The 15621-nt window shown below is 38.9% G+C and overlaps 1 protein-coding gene across 4 annotated transcripts in view; it reads right to left on the bottom strand.

Moving 5' to 3' along the window:
• The window catches only part of TBL1X (transducin beta like 1 X-linked), a 198715-nt gene that overhangs the window by 48442 nt on the left and 134652 nt on the right, over positions 1–15621 (bottom strand). For all 4 annotated transcript variants that reach the window (XM_039379237.1, XM_027735262.2, XM_027735258.2 and 1 more), the window contains one exon: positions 5517–5624. In XM_039379237.1, the coding sequence (XP_039235171.1) occupies positions 5517–5574 (58 nt within the window). In that variant the 5' untranslated portion in view covers positions 5575–5624. The remainder of the gene's footprint in view (positions 1–5516; positions 5625–15621) is intronic.

The raw sequence follows: 15621 nt of genomic DNA, 5'->3' as shown, positions 1-15621 counted from the left end.
ACTTCAGAGAAAAATTACACAGGCTTATATAAGTAGAGACTGTTGCATAAGGCACAAATTCAAAAGAACAGAATACTGATGTACAGTCATTCACTATTGCCTGAGAACTTACCCACCAAAAATGTGATATTTACATTTTGTATAAAGTTTCTTCATTAAAAAGGAGCATGATTCTATAAACAAGGTATTTTCCTTCAAATTCTGTTGCTTCCTTCTCAAAAAAATAAGAAATGTCATTGGACAAAATGTAATTTAGTACTTTTCTGACTACTAGTATCTAGTTGAACACCTCCACAATGATGAAATCCCAAAAGCTTCAGAACATCCACACTTTGCATTCTCTCATAATTTCCAAAGGCAGAATGACAGTAAAATGTATTGGATGTGGTTAACAGGAAAGAGCACATGCCTAACTACAAAGGATTTTGTGCTGTGATTCACAGAAGCCCTCTGTGCTCTATATGCCCTTCAATCTGTGCTTATAATCTGAGAATCTTATCTTCTAGGAAAACAAGAAAAATCTGTCAACTGTGAACCAAGCCGACCAATGTGCTGCTATCATCCTGAATTTACAGAAGGAAAAAACTATGTTTTTAGCCGCCTTCATTTTTATGGTTGGGAAGAAAACAAGTGAAAATTCTAAAGTATAAGGGTAAGTTGTCCCAAGTCAGTATCTGTAAGTGTCATTGACAGCTTCTAGCAAAAACATCTAGCTAGAGCTTTTATTGTCTTAGATGTGGTGCAGATTATACACTGAGAAAGTGTGTGTCATAAAACACGGAGAAATTCACACCAAAAAGTAAAAGTAGGAGTGAAAATGGAAACTACTACACCATCTTAACTCTAACCAGTCATTGCCAGACATCCATGACAATAAATGCCCTACTAGAGAACAGTGTAAGCCACAGACAACTGGGGAGCTGATTTTCAGACAAGAATTCTAGACTACAACATGCATTTAAGTGCTAGAAAAGGAACACAGTAAATTGATCAATGCATCAAAAATACCAAATTTTTAAAAGCTTTAATAACTGCATTGACATGTTGGGCTGTGTAGGGAAGGTAATTTACTGTAGCATTTGGACTGATGATGGGATTTGTCACTCACAACTAATGACAGCACATTTTAGATTAAAAATTATGTGAGAGATTTGATTTCCCTTTTTTTTTTGCCACCCCCCCTAACCTCTTAGAAATTTCCCTGAGATCCTTATTACTCCTCATTGTATTGTACTACTCTGACCTTCATTCCAAAAGGCAAATAAATACATGTTTCTCTTTTGGGAAAAGCAGAACAGGAAAACTCTACGTTATGAATTCTGTATGATTTTTTAGAAACAGAAAAAAACCAAGGGAAGTTCTGTGTCAGCAATGAAGATGGCTGCTAGCAAAGTGTGCTTCTCAGGAGTTTGAAGAGGTACAAAGTCGAATCAACATAATTTGGATGCCAGAATTGTGGCTACTTTGGTATAGCTTTTTTCACTTTTGTCAGTGTACTAGCTTTGTTGGTATAACTATGTCCACCACAAGAGTATTTTGTGTGCTCCTATCTCAACACTGGTTGTACACTCTTAGTGTAGACGTACCTAAGCCTGATTTTAGTAATTGGGGCCAACATTTCACTTAAAAGTAGACTTTGTATCAAGACACCTAAAAATAAATATAGCCTGACTTTAAAAAGTTTGTCTCCTGAGCTAAACAGTGCTTGGAAGTACTCAGCACTTTTGAGAATGGTCACTTAAAACTGTGCAGCAAAAAAATTCATATGCAAAAAGAAGAAAACTAAACACTGCAAGACTTGACTTTGGATAGAAAGCAATAATCTTAAACTGAAGATAAACACCTGTTTTCTTTATACCTCAAGAAGGGGTCATTCAGTGGAAGTGACACCACCTAGTCCCCTTAGTGGTGGAATTCCTATGCCATTAAGACATGGAGCCTAAAAGGAAATTATGTCAGACTGCTTTGTTTTTCTGGGGGTAGATAAACACTGAGACAGTCACCTATGTAAAGAGGCAACTATTTACTCACTTATTTTAATACAGCTAAACATTTAGAGCCTTAATTTGTCCAAGTCCTGTCTTGTATGGGGGGGATCTGACTGTACTGCCCCTTGAGCAGACATCTTCTCCAGCAGCAGGCAACTCAAAGCAGTCTCCCTGGCTGTTAAACCACATGATCAGTCAGTATAACTCACCAAATGCCACAACTTACTATTTCATTCCATCTGCAAACTTACTCGGGAATCACTTTGTATTTCCTTCCAGGTAACTGATAAAACTATTGAGCAGTATTACACCAAGAACAGATTCCTATGAGTTCCCACAAGAAGCAACTTCTGAGATGAATACTCCTCAACTCTAATTACTTTTCAAGATGTTTCTGTTAGCCCCTTTTTAATCCATTCGGTAACCCTGGATTACACTGATTTTACTCACTGTCATTTAATTTTAACTGCAGTGTCAACAACACTAAGTAAATGTCATAAAGTAGACGCCTAAGTGTATTAATGTCAGCACAGCTCTCTCTGTCACCTTCATTTCTGATCTTGGAAAAAGCAGTATCAAGTTTGTTTGACTAGATCTATTATCCATAAAAATTTGCTGGCTGGCATTTGGCATGAGGTCATCCCTTCATCTTTGTTGGAGATATTTAGTCTCAGCCTTCCAGTGATTTTGCTTGACCTATAGTTACCTGGATCATCTTGTTTAACCTTTAAAAATTCTGGCACAACATTTGCTTTTTCCAGTTCACTGAAACTCCCCTTAGTATGCCAAGGTTTGTTAAAAAGCAACAATAATGGTTTAGACAGTTTAACTCTATTAATACTCTCCCACGCAAGTTTTCTGGTCTGACAGAAAATTAAGGAGGAAATATAATTACTGAATTTCACACCTAACTTCAGTTTTAGAAGAGGTAAACCTCTACTAGAATCATCTGCCAGCATTTTCATAATGAAGCATAGAGCACTCACCAGAATCTTTTTTATAGTGTTTCAAATAATCTCAAGTATTTCTGTGCATTGCAGATGAAAAATACGTGAAATATTATAGGGATATTATGCTTTTTTATACAGATATTCGGCCATATGTATTTCCTTTCATCATTTCTCTCTTCCTCCCACCGTTTGCCTACACTTTATGGGAAAGCCTGGAAGCTTTACAGTTAAGATTAAACGACAGGTACCTGGGGAAAAAAAAAAGTGAACTTTTGTATGGTCTTGTAAGCAACCTTTATGGCTGTGTCCAATACAATTTTTAGAAGCTTTAGGTTCAGCTAACGTTAACAAATAATCAATGTAATAACTTTGGTTTTGGCAAACTCCTTTAAATTGTAGGGGTTTGAACTCAGACTGTGTTTAAACACTGGGTCTTTAAATTTGGCATGCCTTATTTCTGAAGCTATGGATTAAATACCTTTCATCTGCTGTCACATCTTATGGTATTTATAGTAGCAGGTGGAAAGGCAAAAATGCTGTATAACAATTTCTGTCTAATTACCCTACTTCATCTGAAAATACAGATATAAAAATTCCTTTGGAAAAAAATAATGACAATAGGAAAAATGATTCAAAATAAATGTGAGAAGCTTTTTAAACAGATTAGTGGATTCATCATTGGTTACAGCTCTTGTATGCTGAATGAAATTCCTAACAAACTGTCAGGTATATCTACTGAATCCATAGCCAGCACCTAGATTTCAATATGCTCACTTTGAAGCATATTTGAATATTTCTTTAAATATTTGACCTCAACTTTCACTCTCTTAAAATAGAAGAGAACACTGGAAACAAAATGCCTTTAGTATGTGTGGACTAAAAAAGAGAAACTTTTGGCCCTCTACATATGAAGGTAAGAGCAGTACAACTTGCCATTAATATGAAAATTTGTATGTAAACTTCTCTGTAAAATGGCAAAAGTGACGGCTTGCTTGTGGGAGATGGGTTACCTAGAATACCACCATTCTTGACTGACTTTGTAAAGCCTCCTGAATCACTACACAACACTAATCCACTTACTGATGATGTATCAAGAGAAATAAAAAAGGCTAATTTTCTTTTTTCACATCAGGAAAAGCTACTGCATTAATACACTGTTATGTATTATCTCCTACAACTCAAATATAAGAACGTAAAATAATTTCAAGATTCTTTACACTTTGATTATGTCCATCTGTGCACTGCTCTAATGTCTAAAAGCTCTATCCACTGTGGTACACAACAGCTTATTTTTAAAAGTAAACTTTGTCTGGATGACGTTTTTAGTTTTGTTAGTTCTTCTTTTTCTTTCATCTGTTTGCACACCAGATCTAGACTATTTTTTTATGAAGCTCTGTTGTTAGAGAGTGGAATGGAATACAACACGAGAAAAGAGCTAACACAGGCCACAACTGGACTCTCAAAGAACTGCTTTAAAAGACCAAATACTAAAAAAGTATGAAAAATTTTCTTTGTAATTTCAGTGGAGATTCTTTACGCAGGGATTTAGGTTTCTGGGATCGAAACAGTCTTGCAAGTAGAAGAAACATCTCAAAATAACATATCTAATGAATGCTAGTTATAATGACCAACAGAAGTAGGCTAACCCAACATCTTTTTATCATGCTGGGATTTTAGTCCCCTGTGCAAGACATCTCTCAGGTCTGGAGGGTTTATTCTAAAACTGGCTTCAAATCTTCTGACAGGACAACATGTATTTTTCATAGAAATTTTTGTTCATTTCAGCATACGAAACATGAAATATTTTTAGTCAATTCTACTTTTACCAACACAAAACATAGGGTCAGTACCAAGTAAACTGTGATGCTGCCTATAAATTTGTCAATGTTTCTCAACTCCGCTATCATCTCTAACAAAATATTTTCCATTAGCTAAATAGACCCTCTACTTCTTGCAGAGTGGAAACAAGACTATGGAAACAAACCCAAAATTTAAGTTTCAATTTAATATTTTTTTAAGATTTCCTTCTAAAAGGAAAAGCCCTGTGATATTTTCCAATATGAAAACAGACAGAAGTGGAAGTGATATTGAGACAGAGCCACATTGACCCTTGTGCAGCTCAGTTTACATACATAATTACTCTAACAAAATTCTAAAACATCAGAAATTTGCAAACAGATTTCCATCAACAGCCAACATAAAACCAATTTAGACAATTTCAGGTAGCTAAGAAAAAAGATACAACATATATGTGCTTTGTGCCCATGCTGCCAAAAATGACTTTGGCTGACATGATATTACTCTACCAAAACATTTGTTAACATAATGTTATTTACTTCCTTGTTTTGCCCATGTTTACTTCCTTGTTTTGCCCAATGTTTACTTTTCTACCTGTGCATGTTTGCACTTTTTTTATGTTCAAGACAATGATTTCAAAGAAATGTGGGTTTGTGCGAGAAATATTTAGTCTATCAGTCTGAAACGCTCAAGGCAACATTCCTAGAGCAATATCATGCGAAAAGCCAATTTTCCCATTTCATTTATGACCAGAAGTTATGAGGAAAGACCAGAAATTTACCCGATTCCTGGAGATAGCGATACACCAAGAAATTCACTTCGTCACTGGTTATGCTCATCTTAGCCCAACCTCAATATGATGAGGTCTACGAGAAGTGTGATCCACGCTCTGTTCAAAGAAGAGAAAAGAACAGGTTTTGTTTTATCTTCATTTGGTATAAAATGTGTTATCAAAACAGAGGTGGGAATTGCTAAGGTATTTAAAGATCTCATACAGTTATTAGAGCTGTAATGTCCCAGTGTGAGGCACCCATTAAATATTGTGAATCAAGTACTCAAGCTGTACTGCACCTTTTATTATAATTAAAGAGCAGTATTTAACATATACGAGAAACACAGAGGGAGCATTTTATATCTTGGGAGACTTTGCAAATGTCAATTCTTTTACTTCAGTGGCTTTACCACAGGTTCTTTGGACACTCCTTTTTACCATGTGAGCATTTTTTTTCTCAGAACTGCTGACAATTACAGTCACATATAACACACCAAATCATAACCCTTCTGCAGCCCCAAATTTGAAATCCAGTTTTCTGTCCAGTTATTCATCCACTGAAGACAGATTCTCTGCTTACAAAGCCATGTTACGCAGTGAATGGTGCAGGGGGAAAGTGGGGAGAGAAAGAGAGAACACCATATACCTTGAGCCAACAAGGAATACAAATATCCTTGTATTATATAAACTTGTAATATTATAACATTATGGTGAGCAAGAACTAAACTTTCATTTTTCACTTAAGTAATCGCAACCTTTAGGATGATGGTTTTACATTACTATTTTGGGCTTATACTCTGGTAATAAAACACTGGGCTTAGATGATGAATTTATTTTGAACATTTTCCATTAAATCTTGATGATTCATTCCTGCTTGGGAATCTGACATAAGTAGTTTGGTTTCAAAAAACATAATACTCCTCAGACATAAACTTTGGAACATTGTCATCCACACTATACCTATAACTAATCACGTACAGATTTGGACACAGAGGCACACACTATGCTCTCATCGTGTCTCACAAATGAAAGACCGTGGGCGTGTGCTGTTTCTTTCAATTTCCCGTATGTCTCTTCCTGGCAAGCGGAAAGGTCGTCTTTGTTCATCGAAAACCTCTTCAGTAATTCCTGCTGCCTAAAGTAGCACCTGCTACTGCAGGCGATGCTGATCGACGACGTTTCCCCTGGTGATGATTTAAACCAGCAGGTCACTCATGACTGTAACAGATGTCTCTGCATATTTATGTAAATGGAGGTCTTTCGAACCCTGGTAGGCCTTTCATTATCCTAGGCTGTATTTCATCAATAGCTTGGATGCTGGTTTTCCATAAGAAACCATAGTTTGCTAATTTGGAAGGCATCCTCCTCAAGTACTCCAGTCTTTATCACTACAGTTTGCATTTCACAGAGAACAAGAAGAAATAAAATACTGAAAATCATGCAATCTCGGTAAGGAAAATGTTATTATCTCCTTTGGAAAGGATGAGCACTTTCTGCTAAGATTCTGGCTGAGGACAGCATCAGCTGTACCCAACAGCCAGTCCTGTCACACCCGTCACGTATTGCCCTGGGAAGCCGCTCGGTCTCTTTTCTCTTCAATCCCTCTTCCGCAAAATGGGCTCAAATTTGTCTGCCACATGATCTGGAGACTGGAAGCACTGACAGTGGTAAGGGCTTCAGTTACCAAGGTTGGCAATTGCAGCCAGTGAAAGCACCACTTCCAGTATAACTTTATACACACTTCTTCCAGATAAACAGACTTGGAGCTGAATAATTAATAAACCCCTATGCCCCTTTTTGCATAATCATTGTTGTACAGTGAAGAACAAGACAGACATTCGTAGCAATGGTTAAGGCCATTTTCACATTTGAGTGCTTAAAATACATCTGTATCGTTGCTATGGCCATGATAATATTAAATCAAGAAAATCTGATAGCTGTGAGTTGAAAAAAACCCACTTTTAAAAGCACTTTAAAAATAGCTGTTTCAGAATTTGGTGGTAGGAAAGTTGGTAAAGATGAAACCTCTTAGAAAAATTCAGTTTCAGCAATGACGTACTCTGTGGTAAGATGAACTTTATTAAAAAAAAACACAAGAAACTACAAATGCCATTTCTGGATTCATCCTGCCAATTTAAGACATTAACATGCTATTTCCCACATACAGACGGTTGCTTCAGGAAAGAGAAGCAAAGGAAAGGAAGAGTGCTGGTTTTTGTTTTGTTTTTCTAAAGATGACTTTTCTTGAATGAATTAAAATCAGAGAAAATCAGCATGATTGCAAAATAAATAATCTGACAGCCCCAGAAGAAAAAGCTCCGTGGCAGCTAGCTACCTTTGCATCAGAATCCCAAGCACACCAAGTAGTAGTTGGATTTACAATGCATTTTCCCTGAAGTCAGTCAACAGGAATTACTTTGACATACGTGTCAGATCATCTTTATACACATTGTTACCATGCCACAAATAACTAGATGATCTCCACTCGCATATTTAAGGTTTCTTCCCTCCCACAGATGCCAGTGTAGCGATCAGATACACAACTGTAAAGCTTTTACCCATCCACAGCAATACACAGTTCTTGGCTTTTACCCAGAGAAACGTATTCATTAGAAACTTGGCTGAGCTATGAAAGACAAAGACCATACTCAATTTCATTAACGCTCTTTCTGATTTCCTTCTTCTCTGCAGATAAACAGCCCAAATAAAAGTGGCTAAAAAGACATTTCAGGGAGGAGAGAAACATACTTATATTTTGTGTATCTCCAAGGCTGATTCATAAAGGTACAAACAACTAGCCTCCCCCACAACACAATATTTTTTAAATGTAGAAATGCAAACTTCTGTAGAAAACTGCAGAAACCTTCAGTTATCACTGTGATAGATTTAATTCTAATTGATGATCTCCTTTTTTTTACTGAAGACTGGTATTACCTAGATTAATAGTTTTTTTAAACAGTAATAAAGTACAGTGTATGAAGAATACCAATGTGCCTTTGGAGACATTTCACATTTAAACCAGCAATAACATCTTCATTCTTCACAATGTCAAGAGGATTAACAAAAGGCATTCAAACGTGTTACAACTTTCTTTACTTGAAACACTTTTTCCTGCACCCAATTACACATAATGGGAAGTTCTATTTACTTAAACCTCAGCTTAAAAATTTGGGTGGTGATGCTGCAGACACTTAAGAATGTCCAAACATGTGACCTGAGTCAATTAAGACTACCCAAAGTATAATGTATCTAAAACATACAAACCCCATCAGTGGATGGGTTGTCAAGATCATGCAAAATTAAACACTTATTTTAAATAAAGACTCAACTCTCAGATCTACCGAAATGAGGTTTTTGCAAAAATGTTTTGCACACAGAGGTAAAAATCTAGGATATTAGCTCGAATATGCCACCACTGTGCTTCTAGGGCTGCTTGGTTTTTGCTGAAGTGGTTCATCTGGCATTGAGCTGGCTCCAGTGAAGCTTAATGCTGCAGCTTCCCTGTGCTCTGGGCAACCAGGGCAGCTTGATTCCTGGAGTACACCACTGGATCTCATTTGGCTCTGTGCACTGACATACCAGTGTTCTCAAATTAAACCTTCCTAGGGCACTGGGAATCCTGCTACTGGGCCATGCCAGTGGCCCTGGAGAAGGCAGCCTCATGTATAGCTATAATTCAGCACAGTGCTGGCCAGGTGAACTAAGAACAGTTTCTTTACATCCCATGCCCCTACTCAAGGATTGCTCTCCCTTCATCAGGCATATTTTAGCACTGTTGCCATAAAAAAGGGAGATCTGACTGAAGAATCAAGGGAAAATAACTTATTTGATTTTCAAATAGTATCTAAAGACTCAGCTCCTTTGCCCTTCTTCTAAATGATGGTCACAGGGTCCTCCAGGGCCGTGTCCTGCCCTCCAGGCTAACCGTGGACCAGGGAATGGTCAAGGTTATTTCAGGAAATGAGTTTACATTTGCTACTTGCTGCAGCATGCCATCCACAGGGACTGGGAATTACCAGTCAATCTTCCCCTCAGGAAGGCGGAAACAGGCCAGACATTTAGGGAAAACACCTAAACTAAAACCTAAACCTGAAACCTAAATAGGAAGTCAGACACTTCCCATTTCTGCATCCAGCCCTGCCGACAGAAATGCATCAGATGGCTGGTCAGGCCACACTGAAAAAATCTGCAAGCTCCAGTCTGCTTTAGCTCGGTGTTGAGCAGTTGCCAACTTCTCGGAGGGTTTTCTGGGGGTCATTTTTGTAATATCCCCTGAAAAACAAACCCCTCAAAACCCCAACTGACACATACAAGTTTTCATTTTATCTCCTGGAGAGGTTACACTATTTACCTACTTGTTCGACAAGGCTAGGCCAAAATGTTTTTTCACAACTGAAGTTTTACTGATAACAACACTGTCATTAAAATGATAGGGAGGTGTGAAGAGAAATTGCATATTTGCTTTGGGGGAAAAAAGGCAAGGAGAGGTTCCATAAAAATGAACACATTCCAGAAAAGTTCAAACATTGAATGTTGTCCAGTTGATGCCTTGCTGCATGGGAACTGGAGTTCACACTTTTGTGCTCCCATTTTCTCATCCAAGATGGATCCATGCACCAAGGTGTGTCTCTCAGGACCCACTACAGTCTCCCTGTGTCAGAGAATAGAATGTGAACAGAAGACTAAAATAGACTCTAGGAAGGCACCGTGACAGCATAGCCAAATCAATGTGTTACTGTTTTGCATATATTCTGTAGTTTAATGAAAAACATTTCCCAAAGCCAGAAGCCACTTCTCAAAAAATTAGTCATTTAGGCAATCTCAGTATTTTCTGTTGAAAAATGCTTTCATCAGAAACTTTCAATAAGCTCTATGCTTCTGTATTTCTCGGATGCGCCCTACCATAGAGCCAGAACAGAGTCAGTAGCCAGCAGCTCTTCCCCAAAGGGTAATGAGCTCTGCTTGGCCCACACCAGTGCATTCCTCAGTCTTGGCTTTTATCGCAGCTGCCTCCTCTTGTGGAAACTCCAGTATGCTACTTTCCAAAAATGCCAAATGAAACTTCTCGGAGAGGAAAAGAGCACACTCTGCTCCCTCTCCCCTCACAGTCTCTCCTGTCATTTTATGAAACTAAGGAGTCTTTTCTTTACAAGTATCCTGACAAGGGAATGAGACCATCGCACTCCTGATTACAAGGTGCGGGATGGTTTTTTCCAAACTCCACGTATGTCAGTCGCCAAATTAGCAGTGAGCCCTCTTCAAAATGCAGATTGTGCAGGCATGACTTCTTGACTCTTCCTTTTAAGGCTTGAGCAAGAAATCATGCTTCAAAAAAAAAAAAAAAAAAACCAAACAAAAAAACCCAGTTGCCCCTTCTGGAGACCTTGCACTTAAGAAAGCACATCAAGATGCGCTCACAGTAAGAACTACACCATACCTCCCTGGCCTTTCGTAGTGGGGAGGTGAACAGCTAACTATCCTCACTCTGCAAATGATTGTCCTAGGCTCCTTACAGATGCTCACAGATGTCTTTGTATCGCTTATGCTGTTAATATTTTGAAGTTTTCGTCACAAGTGCATTTGCAAATTTGTTGTTTTGGGAAAACAAAAGCTGAGATTCTGCAGAATAATCTCCTTTGGGGATGGTTATTGAGCTGTACAGTATGCACTGTCTCACTTAGACGTCTGTCACCATCATTTATAGCAGATCACTAAGGACAGGGACCTCAAAAAGAGAAGGCAATAGGCTTGTCAGAAATCCTGCACTGCCAAATGTTAAGCCTGGTTCTTATTTTGGTTTTAAATCTACTTATTTACACTGAACTTCCACTGATTTTTAAAAGACCACACTATACCAAAACAAACCCAGGGAGCTACGGCTCATTCCCATTCTCACTGCTGCCTTTAAGACCACACTCAGATGAAAAGGCCAATGGCATCCTGGCCTGGATCAGGAACAGTGAGGCCAACAGGATCAGGGAAGTGATTCTTCCCCTGTACTCACCTTGAGTACTGTGTTCAGTTCTGGGGCCCTCAGTTTAGGAAGGATATTGAGGTGCTGGAGCAGCTCCAGAGAAGAGCAACAAGGCTGGTGAAGGGACTCAAGCACAAGTCCTGTGAGGAGAGGCTGAGGGAGCTGGGGCTGTTCAGCCCAGAGAAGAGGAGGCTCAGAGGAGACCCCATCACTCTCTACAACGATCTGAAAGGAGGTTGTAGCCAGGTGGGCATCGGTCTCTTCTCCCAGGCAGCTATCAGTAAGACAAGAGGGCATGGTCTTAAGCTCTGCCAGAGGAGGTTTAGGTTAGATATTAGGAAGAAATTCTTTACAGAGAGGGTAATGAGGCATTGGAATGGGCTGCCCGGGGAAGTGGTGGATTCTCCATCCCAGGAGGTTTTTAAGATGAGACTGGATGTGGCACTTAGTGCCATGGTCTCGTAACCACGGTGGTAATGGATCAAGGGTTGGACTTGATGATCTCGGAGGTCCCTTCCAACCCAGCTGATTCTGTGATTCTACGAAAAGTTGTAACAACTTCATCTGTACCTGAGAACTTCAGAAAAAATGGCACAGATGTAATAAAGGTCTACCTTGGATCCTGACACTTGGATCTCATACTATTAACCAGTGAGCTCTACCATATCGGTGTTCCAAATCTGGTGCCAATCGCAGAAAAAGGACGTAGAAGGAATGCCAACCATAGACATGTAGTACTGATCAATGAACCCGTAATTCTGTCTTCACGAGGCCACTCCTGAGGAATCAAATGTGTGGGCAAAACGGACAAAAATGAGGTTTTCATTTAAATAAAATCAAAACATTGTTCAGGGAGAAGGTTAGTTTACTATGCAATATCTATAAAGATGTGTCTTTGAACAGATGAATCTCTATTTTTTAAAATCATAACAGTGCCTACTGTATTTATAGTTTTAAAAATCTGCAATAGATTATCAAAATGGTTGTCCTTTCCTGGAAAAAAATGTTAACAAAATAACACATCATCCAGGAAACTATCAAAACATGAAAAAAAAAATTTAGGCAAAAGTAACACAAAAATATTTATAAAAATAATTTGGCCAGTTAAACACTTCAGTGAACATTGTTGCAGAAAGCTTTATTTCTGCATGAATACTACTTTTCATTAAATTATAAATTACATTTCAAACTGAAGGACCACTTGGAACCAAATCCAGATCTATTTACTTAAAGAAAGGGCAGCAAGAGATATTCCAGCAATTTCTAAGTGCTATTCAAACATTTTTCAATTAATCAACAATTCCCAGAGCAAAATAACTAATCATCAACAAAAGACAAGCCTTTAATCACCAAATTCCCAGCAAACTCTACTTCCTCTATCTAAAGAGATGCTGAACTCTGCATCAGATCTTTCATACTTATAATCTCTTAGTTTGATCAGGTTGTTTTTCAGTTCTCAGCTGATTTACTTAATTACAGCAGCCTCCAGCATTTCAGTTCTGAGTTCAAGTGGATCTTTTCCAACTGCCTTTGCTGCAGAATGAAATGCGTTTTCCAGTATTGATCTTTCCTCTTTGTCTCTTTGCTAAGGGGAAAAAAAAGTAAAAAACCCCCACTGCTCCTCTTAATTAGTGCAATTGTGTTAAACCTCTTTTATAGCTTGGTTCTAAGAAAAGGAAACTTCCTTCTTTTTTGATAAACAAAAATATTGTTCATACTAGCATATTATATGGAAAGGTCCAGGAAGGAAAAAATAAGACTAATGGGAGAGCAACAGTTGACAGTAGGCCCAGAAATTGCAAACAAAATGAAATTAATTGTTTTAAAATAAAAAAGGAAGGAATTACAGAGGCTTGAGAAATCAAAACACATGATTGGATTTAGTTTGAGAATCAAGATCCCTCATCACTCTTGGAACAACTGAAGTCAATTGGGAATCCTGCCACGAAAAAGAACCAAGGATTTTCGTCCTTACATGAGCACAAAATGGCAATTAGGACAAGCAGAGGGACAGTGGTATGTGTCCACTCATTTCAAACCAATTAGGCCAAAATACATGATTGTCTGATTGTGCAGTAACAGACTGTCTGTGTGCATGTGCGTTTCTATGCACGTAATGCAATAAAAATGTGCTTTAAATCTTACAAATTGTGCTACATGCTCAAAAAAGTTAAAGAACACTGCAACTTTAAAAAGATGGCACAATTTCTCTAGCAATATTTGATTTTCTTTAATTTTGGCAAGAGAGCCACTGTACTAATGCTCTCTCAAATTTAACTTTTCACTTAATATACCTGGATTTTCACTAAAACCTCGACAAAACCAAATATTTACATTTTTCATCTGTGCTTTGAGGTGAATGAGTGTGATGGCATGAGTTCCTACCAGAACTGGTTGTACCTGTTTCAGATGTAAAATAACACAGATGAACTTCTAGAATGGACATCCCTCCTCCCCAAATATCTAGAATAAAGTGTAGTTTCTTTTTCAGCTGTTTGACACCGAATAGTAAAGATACACTTAAACATGAGGTATGTCAAGTCCCAAGCTGGCCCGCAAGAACGGGCACGGACAGGCACTAGCTGTGATGAGACAGGCCATGTCCAGTTGAGAAAACATTGTCTTTGAGGTGACATCATGCAGCTGGAACACAAAAGGAGCTTCCAGAGACCTCAGAGCCACACGGGCAGTGGGGGTTAGCAGCCATGGCACCTGTTCTAAATGAGGCAATGCCAGAGCAAGGAACGTAAGAGCAGTGGGCCTGGAAGGACAAGTGAGAGACAGTCTGAAGGCCTTGCTCAAAAGACAGAATATCTGAATAAGGCTTTTTTGATTATTTCTGATTTTTATCCTGCAACTTTGCTGCTTAAAATGGTCAAATTGTGGTAGCAGGGGCCAAAATCCTACTTTTTCCCAACACATCGGAGCGCTTAACTTGGCTGAAGAATTGGGTTGTGTCTTGCATGTGCACCTTATTTTTGAAGAGCAAGGTAAGGATAAAACATCCTTGTGTGCTTTTTTACCCTGCTCCTTACATAAACCACTTCCTATACCACCCCGAGGGTAAATTCTCATTTTAAAGACCAGACCACTACCACCTCACTGGTTGCAGTGGTGTCAGTGCCCACTACAGCAGAAGGCACCTCCACCACCCAGCACACTGTGCACAGGCACATGGCCTCAGCACCAGGGAAGTGACGCACAGAGGTGAAAGTGTAAAGGGTGAAAGTGTAAAGGGCTTTGAGACTTGGTCCCATAATTTTGCTCCTTTGTCCCAGAACTACGGGGCCCCTGCAATGCTCTCCAGGCAAGCGGCATCACGGACACAGCAGCGGCACCAAGAAGCAGGGCCTGTTTGTCCACATACCTGTAGGTTTGTTTGTTACATCTCTCCCACAAGACCCAGATATCCAGTAAAACCTGTTTCAATTCCATGTACATAGAAATTTCATTCTGTTTCAGTATCTTTTAGGACACCCTGACACAAGTGCAGTTAGACAAAGACTAAGAGTGAAAACCTTTGTGGTACTACTGTCTCATGACAACACCTGTAACTTGCATGACAAAGACCACCCTTGGACTTAGCAAAGTTCTCTGTATAAGATGAGGTAAAACAACATGAATCTGTGCTAGGCTAACCAACCTACATTTTTTTTTTAGCCATGCAGGCTGGCCCCACACAGCAGCAGATCCCTACAAGTAGCAGACAGAAGAAGGACCAGAGTTGTTCATCACGTGTGGGAAACGGAGATGGGCACAAGCGGAGATGGGCACATCCCTGAAACCTCAAAATGTGGGATCTGTCCAGTGAGCGAGCGCCATGCGGAAGACCTGTGAAAGTCTAGAGGCCAGCAGGGAGCTACAGCAGCTTGGCTAGTTCATGTCTGGATGGCCTCAGGCAAAGGGAATGCGCAGCGATGTCATTAACGGGGTGGATTTTTATTAGTTTCTGCTAATAAGCTTAGCAGATGTTACTGGAAACAGTTTGATGTTATTTTTCCATCATTTATAACTTTTTTTTTTCCCCCTCAGCAAGCAAAAGCCTTGCCACACATTTCAACCTTCACTTATTTCCCCTGTAGTATTGTTAAAAATGTAGTTGAAGATTTTCTTTATTTTTATTATTATTGTACAAAGGGA

Source organism: Pipra filicauda, unplaced genomic scaffold, assembly GCF_003945595.2.
Source record: "Pipra filicauda isolate LSUMZ 115617 unplaced genomic scaffold, ASM394559v2 scaffold160_size1671714_pilon, whole genome shotgun sequence".
Classification (NCBI taxonomy): Eukaryota; Metazoa; Chordata; class Aves; order Passeriformes; family Pipridae; genus Pipra; species Pipra filicauda.
Note: the sequence above shows the minus strand (reverse complement) of the source record. Positions and strands in the feature narration are given on the sequence as shown.